Source organism: Aulostomus chinensis, chromosome 23 (genome assembly GCF_037954235.1).
Source record: "Aulostomus chinensis isolate RoL2024-O1b breed Wild chromosome 23, RoL_Achi_v1.0, whole genome shotgun sequence".
Classification (NCBI taxonomy): domain Eukaryota; kingdom Metazoa; phylum Chordata; class Actinopteri; order Syngnathiformes; family Aulostomidae; genus Aulostomus; species Aulostomus chinensis.
In genome coordinates this window covers 9,190,640-9,204,512 of record NC_141342.1, presented here as the reverse complement: position 1 = coordinate 9,204,512, position 13,873 = coordinate 9,190,640, and the positions used below count along the sequence as shown (strand labels likewise).

Below are 13,873 nucleotides of genomic sequence, written 5' to 3'. Positions count from 1 at the left end.
ATATTTGTCTTTTCTATTCCATTGACCAATAATTCTATTTTACTGGTTGAATGCAAATTTTTTCAATTCTGAAGCAAAGTTTAGATTAATTTTTTTGTTTGATTGCTTTTGTCCTGTTAAGGATAAGGAGGGGCTGGAGCCTATCCCAGCAGCCTTCAGGTGAGAGGCGGGGTTCACCCTGGACACAGGGCCAACACATAGAGACAGACAACCATTCACACTCACAGTCACACCTACAGTCAATTTAGAGTATCAATCAGCCTCGTCCTCTCTTGATGTCTTTGGACTGTGGAGGAAGCTGGAGTACCAGAGAGAACCCACACAGGAACAGGGAGAACATGCAGACTCACACAGAAAGATCCTGTGCTGGAGCTGGGACTCCAACCTGGAACCTTCTTGCTGTGAGGCCATAGTGCTGACCACTGCACCACCGTGCCGCCACTTTCGTTGATGTACAGAGAGAAATTTAAAAAAATGAGATCATGTGTAACATGTTCCCTCAATATATTTGGTTTATACCTTGAGTTACATCTTCGAGCCTTAAGATAACTCAACTGTGGGAACAAAGTATACCTCATGACCTCGAAAGATAGTTGTGTAATTTTCTCTCTATGCCAACAAAATGAAAATAAAAGATAAAATAAAATCAGATAAGGTTATACTCTTTAAGTACACTTCAGGGCCCTGTATAGGATGATAAAATAAATTATCTCTACCGTCACGAGCACAGATGATATCCTGTAATTTATTCCTTGCAGATTACAATTTTAGGAAATAATGTAAAGGATCTGGATGAACTTTCCAACTTTCATAAAAGTCTTTTATGATATTGTTCAGGTGAAGAGAGAGTTATTAGAGTAATTGAGATAAAACACTAGTTTTCTTTGGTGCAAAAACCCCTCAAGGAATTTCTATGAAAGAAACATTTATTGAGGCAGCATGGCTCAGAGGTAGAGTGGCTGTCCAGCAATTGAACAGTCGCTGGTTCGATCCTCACCTCCCCTGATGACCATTTCGAAGTGTCCTTGAGCAAGACAGTGAGACCCTCATTGGTCCTGATGGCCCTGCGACGGACTGGCGACCCGTCTAGGGCGAACCTCACCTCTCACCCAATGTCAGCTGGGATAGGCTCCAGCATCCCCCCCCCCCCCCCCCCCCCAGCAACCCTTAACGGATAAGCGGTAAAGAAAATGGGTGGATGGACGGAAGCACTTAAAAACTTATCACTCACCATTCAATTCAAGATTTCAGTGCAGGGTCTCTCTTCCCTATTGTGATAGTTTGCACCTGAAAATAGTGATGGAGAAGCAACCACACTATCAGAGACATGTATATTCCGAATGTACTCTAATAAGGTATGATGTTACACATGTGCATGGTGGTGCATGCTCACAGCAAGAAGGTTCCGGGTTCGAGCCCTGGCTTGGGATAGGCTCTAGCCCCCTCGTGACCCTTAACAGGATAAGTGGGTGAAAAGGGATGGGTGGATGGATTACATATGTGGCTATCAGGCGTGGCAACGCTTGGTCACCATGACAACTGATCACTCCAAACTGATGACTTTGTTGTCTGCAAAGAAAAACCCTCTGGAGAATCCAATCAGCAGTAATGTCATTAGCACAGTGGGTAAGATAGTTTTTGTAATGAGAACCAAGGGAATCAAGTTCATTACTGCTCCAGGTTTCACCTGCTGTGACCCCCTGGTGTTACATGTTGTGCGTGTTAATCCTCTCAGACATCTCACAATCGCTTTTTTTTTTTTTTTTCACAAAATGAACTATACTGCAGATCTGAGGCTCAGAAATCTGTGTTGCACCCACCATACGTCAAAAACTTCTGTCAAATGAAAGCTGCCCCCTGGTGGTTGCTTTGTTTCAATTCATCTTTATGTGGCATAAGGGAGACTTCAACCCCTCACTACAGAGATGCTTTGTAGGGAGGAAGAGTCGGATGCATTCAACACTGCTTCCTAATTTATTGACTATCGCATCATCACGAATTGGTGAGTACATGGACGGAAAATAGACTCATAATATGCCACAAATGTGTATCACACAATCCAGAAATGACAAATAAGATTAACAAATGTGTTACAGACGGGTCAGGCACATTCACGTACGGTAAAAGGCTATCGGAGAAAATCGGATTTTTGATTTAATTTTGTTGTTTAATGAACAGTATGGAAAAGGCAAGTCAGTTTGAATAAAAGCCATAGGTCTAAGATTTGCTTTGTTTTGTTTTATTTAATTTTTCACACTGCTACAAAGACTGAGAAATACAAGTTTTAGTGGACACTGAGTATTGGGAGTTTTTCCAGAAAACCTTCAGATTGTTGGAGGTCATGCCATAGTTTATGTTGGCATTTTTAGGTCTAAATAGTTCAAAGTGAGGCAAGTGATCTTTGCAAATAGTATTTAAAATGAAATAAATTTCCCCTATTAATTACCTTCGAACTAAGTATTGAAGACCAAGCTCAGACATGTGTTATTGAAAAAGAACCTTTATTGTTTTTCTCATCGTCCGTTTCCCATAAAAGTGCATCATCACTGATCTCACAGTAAGCAAAACTCACATAGTAAAACGACGACAGAAGTATGTGTTTGAGAGAGAGAGAAAGACACAAGTCAACCACGCTATACACTTAGTCAGGTACATTCATCGTGGACAGCAAAGGGGTGAGCACAACCAAAGAGACAGAGAGCAGTTGATTTTGTTGTCAGGGGTGAAAGGTTGCAGAGTATAAAAGTAGAGAGCTGAAGAAAGAGAGTGAGAGTGAGAGGGAAGAGGAGAAGAGGAGAGGAGGAGTATGTCTTGGCTCAAGTTGTTCCTTCAGAGTAGCAGACGTTGGTCAGTTTCTTCATTTACGATTTGATCAAGGCAGAAAACTCTGCAGAAGCAAAGAGAAAGAGAGAGATTTGTTATTTGCAGATTATGTGGAGGGTTTTAAAAGCATTTGAAGACAGTAAATGTATGAAATAGTAGATTTGTCTCAAATTCTCACCATCTACTCCGATCTTGCCATCACCATCAGTGTCACCGGCCTTGAGAAACGCCTTGGTCTCAGAGTCGGTCAGAGCTCTGGCGCTGGCAGAGAAATTCTGCAGGAACAGCCTAGGGAGGAGGACCAGGGAGGAATGGATCAGAAAGGATCACATCGCAATATTTTTGTTGAAAAATTCTCCAAGGCCTCTGATTTAAAACTGGGAAGTTCACTTAAACAGGCGATTAAAAATGCACCTGATGTGGCCCCACAGTCAATTTGGATGTGCTCCAAAGCTAAACACCAGAGGAGCAAGCCAGCATAGAGTTACCCCTGGGGAGAATACCTGCTACCCCTGAGCTTCTCAGATGCTTTAAGGCAGTGACATCATTCTGATTTCACTTTGGGCCAAAGAAATATGATCCCTGCGCTAGAAGCTTTGTGAAGCTTAAATCTAAGAGAAGCTGCCTACTTCAGCTCATCCTCCTCAATGAAGCCACTCTTGTCCTGGTCAATGACGGCGAAGGCCTTCTTGATGTCCTCTGCGGACTTGCCAGCCAGGCCGACCTTAGCAAAGAAATCTTTGTACTTGAAAGATTCGGCAGCTGTGGGAAGACAGAGAAGGACACAGGAGATGTGTCATGCACAAACGTTGCAGTGGCGCTGTGTTTTTTGTTGTTGTTTTTTTTTTTTTTAACAGCTCGGCATTTTTCAACCATCGAGCATTTTAAGCTCTTTTACAAACTTTCCTCTGAGGGACATAACATAAAAAAAAAAAATCACATTCCGTGTGCTAGCTGCATTCTAACACTCAGATGTATTTAAAAAAAAAAAAAAAAGATAGCTTGCTAGCTTCTGCAGTCGTGCTTTTATTCTGCAACAAGTCCCTCAACTGCACATGAATGAAGTAAGCTGCTCTGATTAACTTGTGCACCTGTGTAGCCGTCATATCGGTGTAACATTTCAGTGAAGACTTTTACCTTGGCAAGCAGCGAGGGCTGCAGTGATGTCAGCTTCGGCCAGAATTCCAGCGAATGCCATTTTTAACTGAGGAGAGGACAGAGCAGAGGACAAATCATCAATTCAAACAGGATGAAGCACAAGATGCACACTTCTTTTTTTTCCTGAACATAAAATCAAACAAAATTACAGAGCTGTATGTAATTTTATATCTTAAACAGTTCTTCTCTGTGAGTATTCCTCTCTGGCAGCACCCAAAAGAAAAGGTAGTCCAACTCCCCCAAAACCAAGCCCTCCAAGGCAAAAGATCAGATATCCTTTGCTGCTGTGGTTGGTTGGGTTAATTTTCCATTTGGTTCCTTGTAGTCCAAAGCCAAACTCTGAGCCTCTGGTGTTCAGAATCTAGCCCTTTCCTCGATTTATATCCCACTGCATGAAGTTGCAGCCCTGCAACACTCTTTGGGTTGGGCAGTAGCTTTGCCCTAAAGGTCTGAAGCTCTTCTTGAAACTCACCTTGAGGTTATCTCTAGGACTAGAGTGGATTCGCTCAGATGAATCTGCTCACTGCAGTGAAGCCTCCAGCCACTCTTGCAAGCTTATATACCTTCACTGGCCCGAAATATGATGCATAGGCCATGTAATAGACACTGTGTGCAAAGCGGTCAAAGCAGTCGGTCGAAAAATGTGTCCAGTAGACAGAGCTGTTCTATTTATATGTACATAAATGAAGATGCTTAAATGGTAGGCTAAGTGTAGGCCTATGTAAAAGTGCTTGATATTGCATAGGGCTAATAATATACGCTGCTGATTTGGGGGAAACGCTTGCTGTGGCCATGTGGTTTTACATAGTGTTAAACTGTGCAGGGCACTGTGGATTTAAAAATGAGGTAAAGCTTTATATTATGCATGTCTGGGATTTGATTTATTCTATCATCAGTAACTGCTTTTTTTCCTTGATTTAATATGACGACTTTGCTTTAATACCAGTGTATTAACTACTTAAAGGAAATGTGAATGTCTTTTACCGTATGGAAAAAAAAAATGCCTATATGAATTCATGTAAATGTAAAATCAAATTCTGTAGCTGCAGCTGAGCAGAGCACCCTAAACCCAACGTGTGTGTACAACTACGCCGTCACTGGCGTTGATTAATGACCCCCACGTGCCCTCTGAACTGGACGGTTTTAGTGAAAACGAGCCTGTGCGTGACTGGCATGTGTCAAATGTCTGCAGTGACTCAGCTGCCATTCCAGTGTCAGAAAGGTCTTGTTGTCATGATTGATTATCATAAACGATGGCATGAAGGTAAACCTGTTGAAAATCGTATTAAATTTTAATGTCTGGTATTAATAGTACATGGTCAGATTATTTTTTATTTTTTTTACGATAACTAAGATTTAACAGGTTTATTCACCAACACATAAAGGAATATGATTCTAAAGTGATTCCCGTGTTGCTTCTAACTAAAATGTAATGTTTATATGCCGCGGTTTTAATGGACTCACGCAATCAAGACCTTTATTTTTGCTTTAGTTGGCCTCACTTGTGCAACTCTGCACCACCGAGTGTTCAAGTTTTTTGCATTTGGCTGGACGTTATACACAGAAGGAATTCAGTCTCTAAACTTTATGAGAGGAAGATGATGAGAACTCAGACTGCGGGCTCAGGAGGAGAGGGAATTTCTTTGAGAGATCGGAGGCTTAATTAATTTGATTTAATAGTCCGTCATCATCATCCTCTTACACGTAGCGGAGAAGAAGCGTCTGCCAGGTTTTATTTTTGGACCCTCCACATCTCTTACACCCATTCAGACTATTTCTTCTTATGGAAATTAAACTGATTGTGACGCTATTTCGGCAGTCTGATGACCTCATCGTCATTGCCTTTAGCATCCTTGTCATAACACTACAGCAAAACATCCAATGGTTGCGTCATGACCTTCACACACTAGACAGAACAATGAAATTAAACAAGGAAAGTGTGCAGGGGTCTTCCCGTGCCCATATTTGCTGATTGCTGCAGCCTCTTGTACACTAGATGGCAGTGTTGAGAGCCCTCTGAGAATACTGAGTTAATATTGAAATATGTCTGCAGAAAACTAACTTAAAAAAAACCTTTATTGGGCTTTCATAATATAATTGAGTGCAGTTGAGGTCTATCTGAAGACTTTAATATGAATAATGTCAGGAATTTCATCTTTCTTCACTTCAGGATTCTTCCACCAGCAAGATAGCTTTATGTCAATTTTCTCAACTTCAATAAATGTTCTTAACAGCTTTGTTGCACTAATCCTTGCCCTTTAACATCTGCAGTGGTCAAATGAGGTCTGTCACCTTAATGGACCTGGCCATAGATACTGGAACTATTCCTGCCCCTTCTTCAATATCAGTTTTCAATTACAAATATCTCACGGCAGGGATGCAGCCCATCGAGCAGGACGTCTGTAACTCAAGACAGCAAGGAGACCCCCCACCCATCCTGCTCTGAACTTGAAAGCATCTAAGGGGATAAATTATTTTAATGGTTTAAATGTATTTGAATTTAAAACATATAAGACTGATGAAAATATTAGAATTACATCACCACTTTTATATTTTGATAAAATTCAAGACGACTATCCAGTGTCTGAGGCTGCAGCAGACTCTGATTATTCTAAATCAATGCTCGTCCTGATCTAGGGGGAAGATTATGCCCTCATCCAACAGCAGAAATAGAAATGACCCATATTCCTGTCTCTCCTTCTGCTCGGCACCAGCTTCCATGTGAGAGAAAGTTGCAAATAAATGTGCCTCACTGACAGAACCTGAGGAAATGTACTGGCTGAGAAACTCTAGACCTGTCTGCTGGGTCAACGCCATGAGTCGTTTTCCCAGATCCAGCTCTCTGTCTGCCAGACCTGCTTCTCCACCGTACTGTGTGTGCCAGGCGTACTGCTCACCCCTCCCTCCTTCATCTGCAATTCACACCAGTAAACATCCCGAGACTACGAGTGAGTGTGTGTGCGTGTATATGTGTGTGTGTGTGTGTGTGTGTGTGTGTGTGTGCGCGCGCGCGGGGGGTACTGATTCCTTGAGTCATTTACAATGCTACAATAGTCAGAAATGTACAAGATGTAGTTTCTTGCAGTTTTACTCTCACTCTCAATCATATTCTAAATCAGGGTTTGTGGTAAATTTGGAACAGGAAGGAAACAACTTTTTTTTTTTAAATAAAAGTAAAGATGAATATGAAATGTACTTTTGATGTTGGGCACATCCATTGTTTTATGTTTACGCTTTTCATTTATCTACTTGTTTTTTTTCCTTTTCCTTTCCTTTTCTTATTGGTTTGGAACTCTAGTTTGACTAAGTCACAGACCCGAACAAGGATTTTGCTCCTTGGGGACCATGACTGTACATCTAAAGATATTTTGCTTTAGGCTATAATTAGATACTTAAATAAGGTTATTAATTAATTTTCATTTTTATTAATATGAATAGGCGGTATTGTGATGCAGTGGTCAGCACTGTGGCCTCACAGCAAGAAGGTTCCGGGTTTGAGTCCCGGCTCCAGCACGGGATCTTTCTGTGTGGAGTCTCCATGTTCTCCCTGCTCCTGTGTGGGTTCTCTCTGGTACTCCAGCTTCCTCCCACAGTCCAAAGACATCAAGAGAGGACGAGGCTGATTGATACTCTAAATTGACCGTAGGTGTGACTGTGAGTGTGAATGGTTGTCTGTCTCTATGTGTTGGCCCTGTGATGGACTGGTGACCTGTCCAGGGTGAACCCCGCCTCTCATCCAAAGGCTGCTGGGACAGGCTCCACCCCCCCACGGCCCTTAACAGGATAAGAGGTAGACAATGGATGGATGGATGGATAATGGAATAATGAGAAAATAAGAAAACGACTGAAAATGTGCAAAGATTACCAGAAAATGACCAAATATTTGCAAAAATAAATCAGCAAGTAGGGGACAAATATGTCTAGAAATGTGAGATTTCATGTATTTAAATGAGACAAATTACACAACTCCTCACTTTTGTTGACAGCCTCATGGAAGACACAGAAGGACGCGTCTTTTCAAGCCTGCTCTAGGATTTATTCTTGGACAGATGTGATTCAGTTGTGGAAACACTTGATAAAAACTTTGATTTGAATGTCACAAATAAATAAATGTCTTTAACGAACTGTGCCATGCATACATGAGCTACTGTTCCTTAATTAAAATAGACAAAGACATGCAGTCTTTGAGTGAGGGACATTTGTCTTTGCTTAATGAGACAAATTATTTCACACAAACCAACGTCTCCATGAATCTCTTGACACGTCTGTCAGTGGATTCATCACAACTCAGTGGAGATTTATTCCAGCAGGAAATGACACATATCAGAGAAGGCAATTTATTTTAATGAACTCATAACTTTTTTTTTTAAATTAAACATATTTGTATCCTTGGATGAATCTGTAGTCGCTCGGCCCACTCTGACACCTTCACCATGTCATCTGAAAGGAGGACTTTATGAAGACTTAACCAGTGCAGAAAACTCTGAAATACAGAAAGAAAAATCCATTTTCTTTTGGGTAAATTCATTATTTTATCACCACAATCGTCTAATGTTGACTTACAACAATGACGAGTTTAACAATGTGAGAAACAGCAACATTCTTGATCAACACTTGGTTTTATAATTTTTCTGAAATTGCAAAAGTTCCTTAAAATATTCCGCCAAAATTAAGAATAAAAGCTATTGATCAGGCTGAATACACAAACAGGTATAAGAGAAGGATCTAAAATTTAGTGTGAGAGGATTCATGAGATTTAATGATCCAATTTTTTATGTTGTTGCAGAATAAATGTGTCTGAGATACATAGCTAAAAACCAAAGATAACCATATACTTGAATTTGATTCGCCATTTCTGCTTTTTAGTAAATTATTTATAAAATAAGTCATAAGACTAAACAGCCTGTGGAAACTTCTCCTTCAAAGCAAAGAACAAACGACCCTAATCCTGTATGTTTCTCTTCAAGACATTAAAAAAAATAGAAAAACCCCAAAAAATTCATACACCAAAATGAAATAAAATGCAGACGCCTGATCAGATACTTTCATCCCCTCAGACCTCCATACCTTCCCAGCCGATCTTCCCATCGCCGTCCGAGTCTCCCTCCAGCAGGAAAGCTCTGGTCTCTGCTGCAGTCAGGGGCCTCGCTCCTTTGGAGAAGTTCTGCAGGAACAGTCTGGTGGAATAAAGAATGATGTTGGTCCGTTTCATACTGATCTATGGTACAGAGGCTCAAGAGAGAAAGTTTCTTTGTTAGGAAAATGTAGACTCAACTGTAACTCATCCTGTTCTATGAAGCCACTTTTATCCTGGTCCAAAATCTTAAAGACCCTCTCTATCTCTGTGGGTGTTTTCTTGGACAAGCCCACTGTTTTGAAGAACATCTTGGGAGTAAAGGAGTCCTTTGCTGAAAGTCAGATGACAGATGACACTTGATTAGGTTCAACATGTTGAAGTCTGAAGCTTGCGTCTGTCGTAGTTGAAACTATACTGAAATGAAGGCCTTAAACTCAGCAACAGTAATAATATGATAAATTCTTACCTTTACAAGCATTGATAGCTGAAGTGATGTCCGCCAGTGCTAGAAAGTCAGTAATAGCCATGATGGTGGAGACTGCTGTGGGTGATGTTGCTGCCTGTTGCAATCTGTGACCGCTGTCAACCCCTGGTGTCAGAAACCACCAGTGTCCTTCTGTTTGCTGTCACCTGCAGCTGACCACTTCAGCCATCCCACTCTGTGTGTGTGTGTGTGTGTGTGTGTGTGTGTGTGTGTGTGTGTGCGTGCGTGTGTGTGTGTGTGTGTGTGTGTGTGTGTGTGAAAGACAGAATATAACACACTTTTCACAAGTGTATTCCTCTGAGGTCAGAGGTCGTGTTGGGTTTAAATTGACCTAACTATATCCAACCAGGTAGTCTGCCTGTAAACACCACAGTTGCTTGTGAGGTCAAATCTAGTGTGTGTTGCAGGGACCTGGCTGGCCTGCATTTCCTCTTGTGTTTCCAGCCACATGCACTTGCTGCCTGCTTGTGGTTGTCCCTGGCAGTGTTTCCGCACGCTGTAAACATCCTGTTATTATGGCCTCTGTCACTCTCAGGCTAAGTCTCTTCTCACAGTCACCTTGTTCCCACATGCTGGCTGGCTTAGGCTGGCCCTTAGTTATGCTGCAACTGGGCTAGACCGCCAGGGGACCTCCCACGACGCTCTGAGCGTCCCTGTCAACCTTTCCGTCCTCCTGTACTCATTCATTCATGCATGTTACTAACTTGACTTCTTCCCCAGAACCTCTGTGCTTCCCTACTTTCCAGATCCCAATGCTGCTGCTGGAGGAGGCTGCAGAGACGAAGAGGCTCAATCTTAGTATCAGTATTACAATAAGTACTAGTAGTATTCATGTTAAATATACACACTAGCATTGTGTTTGTACTGCATCTGCTACTCCTTAAATGCTCATATTATGATGAAATAGCTTAGGTAACCAGTAGATGTTACCATTGAAAGCAAGCTGACTATGATTGCTGTTGTTACTGATTGTAACAAGTCTTAACTCTCCCCCATTCCCGAGCCCTCTATCTTTATCTTTCCTTGTCTTTCTCCTTCTGTTTTGTTCTGCCTGTCATTCCCCCTTCCTTCTTTCTCTCTTTGGCTCTGTCCTCTTTTTTTCTGTCTCTCTCCCTTATCCCTTATTGTTTCCACCCCTGCTTTCCTGCTCGCTTTCCCCCACCTGGTCAAAGCAGATGTCCAGCCCCATTGAGCCTGGGTCTCTTTGACTTTCCCGCCTGTTAAAAAGAAGGTTTTTGTCTCTGCTGTTGTAAGGTGTGCTTGTTCATGGAGAATTGTTGTGTGTAAATTAATTGAAGGAATGAATTGCTAAACCTACCCTACTTGTACAGTGTCATGAGACATAGACAGACAGACAACCATTCACACTCACAGTCACACCTACGGTCAAATTAGAGTATCAATCAGCCTCGTCCTCTCTTGATGTCTTTGGACTGTGGGAGGAAGCTGGAGTACCAGAGAGAACCCACACAGGAACAGGGAGAACATGGAGACACGGAAAGATCCCGTGCTTTAGCCGGGGCTCGTCCCCTCTTGGTGTGAGGCCACAGTGCTAACTACTGCACCACTGTACGGCCCACATTGAAATTTATTTTCACTATAATAATAGTTAACATATTTATATTCATTATACATGCACAATATCCAATAGTCATTATCATGTGATATTTGTTATTAAAAATTAATAATTGGTTATTGTGCTTGTAAGTATCACAGTATCTTCCATTCATGAAAGAAATTCAAAGTTTTTGTAGGTAAACAGTATCAGTAGTAGCACCCCCCCCCCCACACACACACACACACATACACTTTAAGCACTCCTTTTAAGTGAATCAATTCATATATTTTAAGAAATTTTAAAACAACCTCTGCAGGGCATCAAAGCCAGACAGTTTCAAATTCTGCATGGTAGCTTTCAATTTATTTTTTTGAGTTCATCCTGCTGCATTTGGGGTCACATTTCAGCCCGCAGAGCACCACTTGAAATGAAACCTAAAAATCATCAATATTGTAATGCAAAGCTGGAATATAATATATATGATTATTCATGCCATTTACTTGTGATGGTCACAGTGAAATTACCAGCCAAAGGCAGTTTCTTTCAGTGGCCAAAGTACATTTTATGTATATATCAACTCTCAGTACTCTTTGGAATTACCTGCTTAAGAGTTCATTACATACAGGAAATAATTCTGACAAAACAAAAATGTTCTCAAAGTGTCTCCTGGATACTCCTTTGTGAAATACACCTATGTAAAGCCACTTCTCTTCCCATTCAGGGCTATTTTTATTTGAAACATAGTGTTTTCCATTGTTTTATCCCACATATGTCTTTACAGCTCCCAAGTGTGAGGGAGTGCTGGAGCGCAACCGTTACTGCGTCACACCGGCCGGGGCAGGCTGCACGTGTGGGCCCCAGGCCTGGCCAAAGTGACGTGAGCCTGATTTCCTCAGGATGGACCACAGTGAGGCCTGCAGCAGCCAGAGGGGCAGAGGACCGACAAAAAACATCCTCTGCTCCCCCTCATGTACCTTCCCCCCTCGGCCTTGTCCCTTTCCACACTCCGATGCTTGTTTTCAGGAAGACCAGGCTTCCTGCGTGATGGAGCGGTGGATGAGAGGAGGAAGAGGGGGATGGGACCAAGAGGAAAAGACAGACACACAGAGAGATGGATAGCAGTGGGATGAGGGATTTGTGCACGTAGTGACAGAGGGAGTTTTTTTGTAACAAAAAGTTATTTCCTGGAGGTAGAAGCAGATGTAAGGGAGTCTGGGCACCATTTGTGGTGAAATTCAAATATTGCGGGCAGGTGAAACAACTTTTTGTTCACCTGAGAGAAAACTTGTCCTACAGCTGAAGACAAGACAGGAGGTGGCTTCATCCACCTGCTGGCTGAAGATGAAAAAGACAATAATTTGATGTGAATCTAGCAGCATTTTGAGACCAGAGCCTGGATGTTTAAACTTTCACACTTTCAATTCATTTTTGGGAAATACTGCACACCAGCTGTGGTAAGTAATTCAACTGGACTTTACATGAAGAACGATAACGCATACCGTCAGCATTCTTATTTCATCTACGAATGTTTTTTCATCACATATTGACAGCTCAGCTGCTCCACCAGCTGTGAATGAAAGACACTGAGAAGCTCTTTGTCCAGCTGATGCTCTCAGCCAACGTAACTTTTTCTCATTGCTCATTTTTGCCATGATGTGTGAATCAGGACACATTCTACTGTTCGGTCTTTGCAGGTTGAACACACCTTAATTCCACTTTTTTTTCTGTGAATTCAGTGGCTTTAAGCTGTATTTCCTCTTCGATCTGTCTGGTCTCTCTTTTACAATTTATGAGCGATAAATGCATCCGAACATGTAAATCATGAATGTTTCTGTGTTGTAATAAGTGTTGCTATTATAAACATGTAATGAAAGAAGGAACATGATTTCGGAAAAGTTGGCCAAATTTCTTTTGTGTGGGTCATGCATGGGGGGAAGAAAAGAAATTTAGAAGAGCAACAGTTAGATTTTTGAATGTCTGACAAATGATGTTAAGGCTTAATGTCTGATGTGACTGTTTTCTCAGACGGACACTCACTCACTCACTCACTCACACACACACACACGCGCGCACACGCGCGCGCACACACACACACACACACACAAAGGAGAAGTGTTCATGTACTCTATGCATCCTTGAGGAAAGTAGGAGCCGCTTGTTTCTCTGGGTTCAGTTACCACTTCATCTATTTCTATCAGTCCAACTGTAGCGTGGACATGCCAAATGACACACTCAAATGCAGCCACACACACTCTCAGCTCCACCCACCGCCACCACCCTCTGCCTGGTGGCCTCACGAACTGTTTCTGCATCAGTTTTCAGATTTTGCATGAGCAGCATTCAGTATGTCTGCAGTCTGTGTGTGTGTGTGTGTGTGTGTGTGTGTGTGTGTGTGTGTGTGTGTGTGTGAGATTGCTGTGTGAGTGTCAGTACTATACATTACAACCGGATGTCTGCAACTCAATGAAGCTACAGAACATTTTGTCTTGAATTCTGTTGTAGCACTTAAAATAATTTGAGTCGAGCATCGCATTTTGATTTATTTGGAATAAGATTAGTTGGAAAGTTATATTTATTATTTATTAAATTAATTATCTACATTTAAGTCAGCAGAGGGCTAGACTAAAGTAATTGTCTCACTTACATCACTGTTGCTGTTTTGCTTGTAAAGAGGTGGATTATTTATTCAAATATCACACAAACCCAGCAAAATTACTTATTTTGCAATTGACATCCTATCCATTTCATCTGAATGGGCACTCAAAGTATTTAT

The 13,873-nt window shown here is 41.7% G+C and overlaps 2 protein-coding genes across 2 annotated transcripts; both read right to left on the bottom strand.

Moving 5' to 3' along the window:
* Positions 1–2,748: 2,748 nt before the first annotated feature.
* pvalb3 (parvalbumin 3) lies at positions 2,749–4,027 on the bottom strand. Its single transcript, XM_086196255.1, has 4 exons — positions 3,961–4,027; positions 3,453–3,585; positions 3,002–3,111; positions 2,749–2,887 (listed from the first exon to the last, which is right to left on the bottom strand). The coding sequence occupies exons 1-4, from the start codon at positions 4,019–4,021 to the stop codon at positions 2,862–2,864; spliced, it is 330 nt and encodes a 109-aa protein (XP_086052381.1). The 5' UTR covers positions 4,022–4,027; the 3' UTR covers positions 2,749–2,861.
* A 4,236-nt stretch (positions 4,028–8,263) lies between these two features.
* Positions 8,264–9,588, bottom strand: LOC147239398 (parvalbumin, thymic-like). The gene is made up of 4 exons (XM_086196373.1): positions 9,525–9,588; positions 9,257–9,389; positions 9,049–9,158; positions 8,264–8,464 (listed from the first exon to the last, which is right to left on the bottom strand). Exons 1-4 carry the CDS (start codon positions 9,583–9,585, stop codon positions 8,436–8,438), a joined length of 333 nt encoding a protein of 110 aa, XP_086052499.1. The 5' UTR covers positions 9,586–9,588; the 3' UTR covers positions 8,264–8,435.
* Between the last annotated feature and the right edge of the window lie 4,285 nt (positions 9,589–13,873).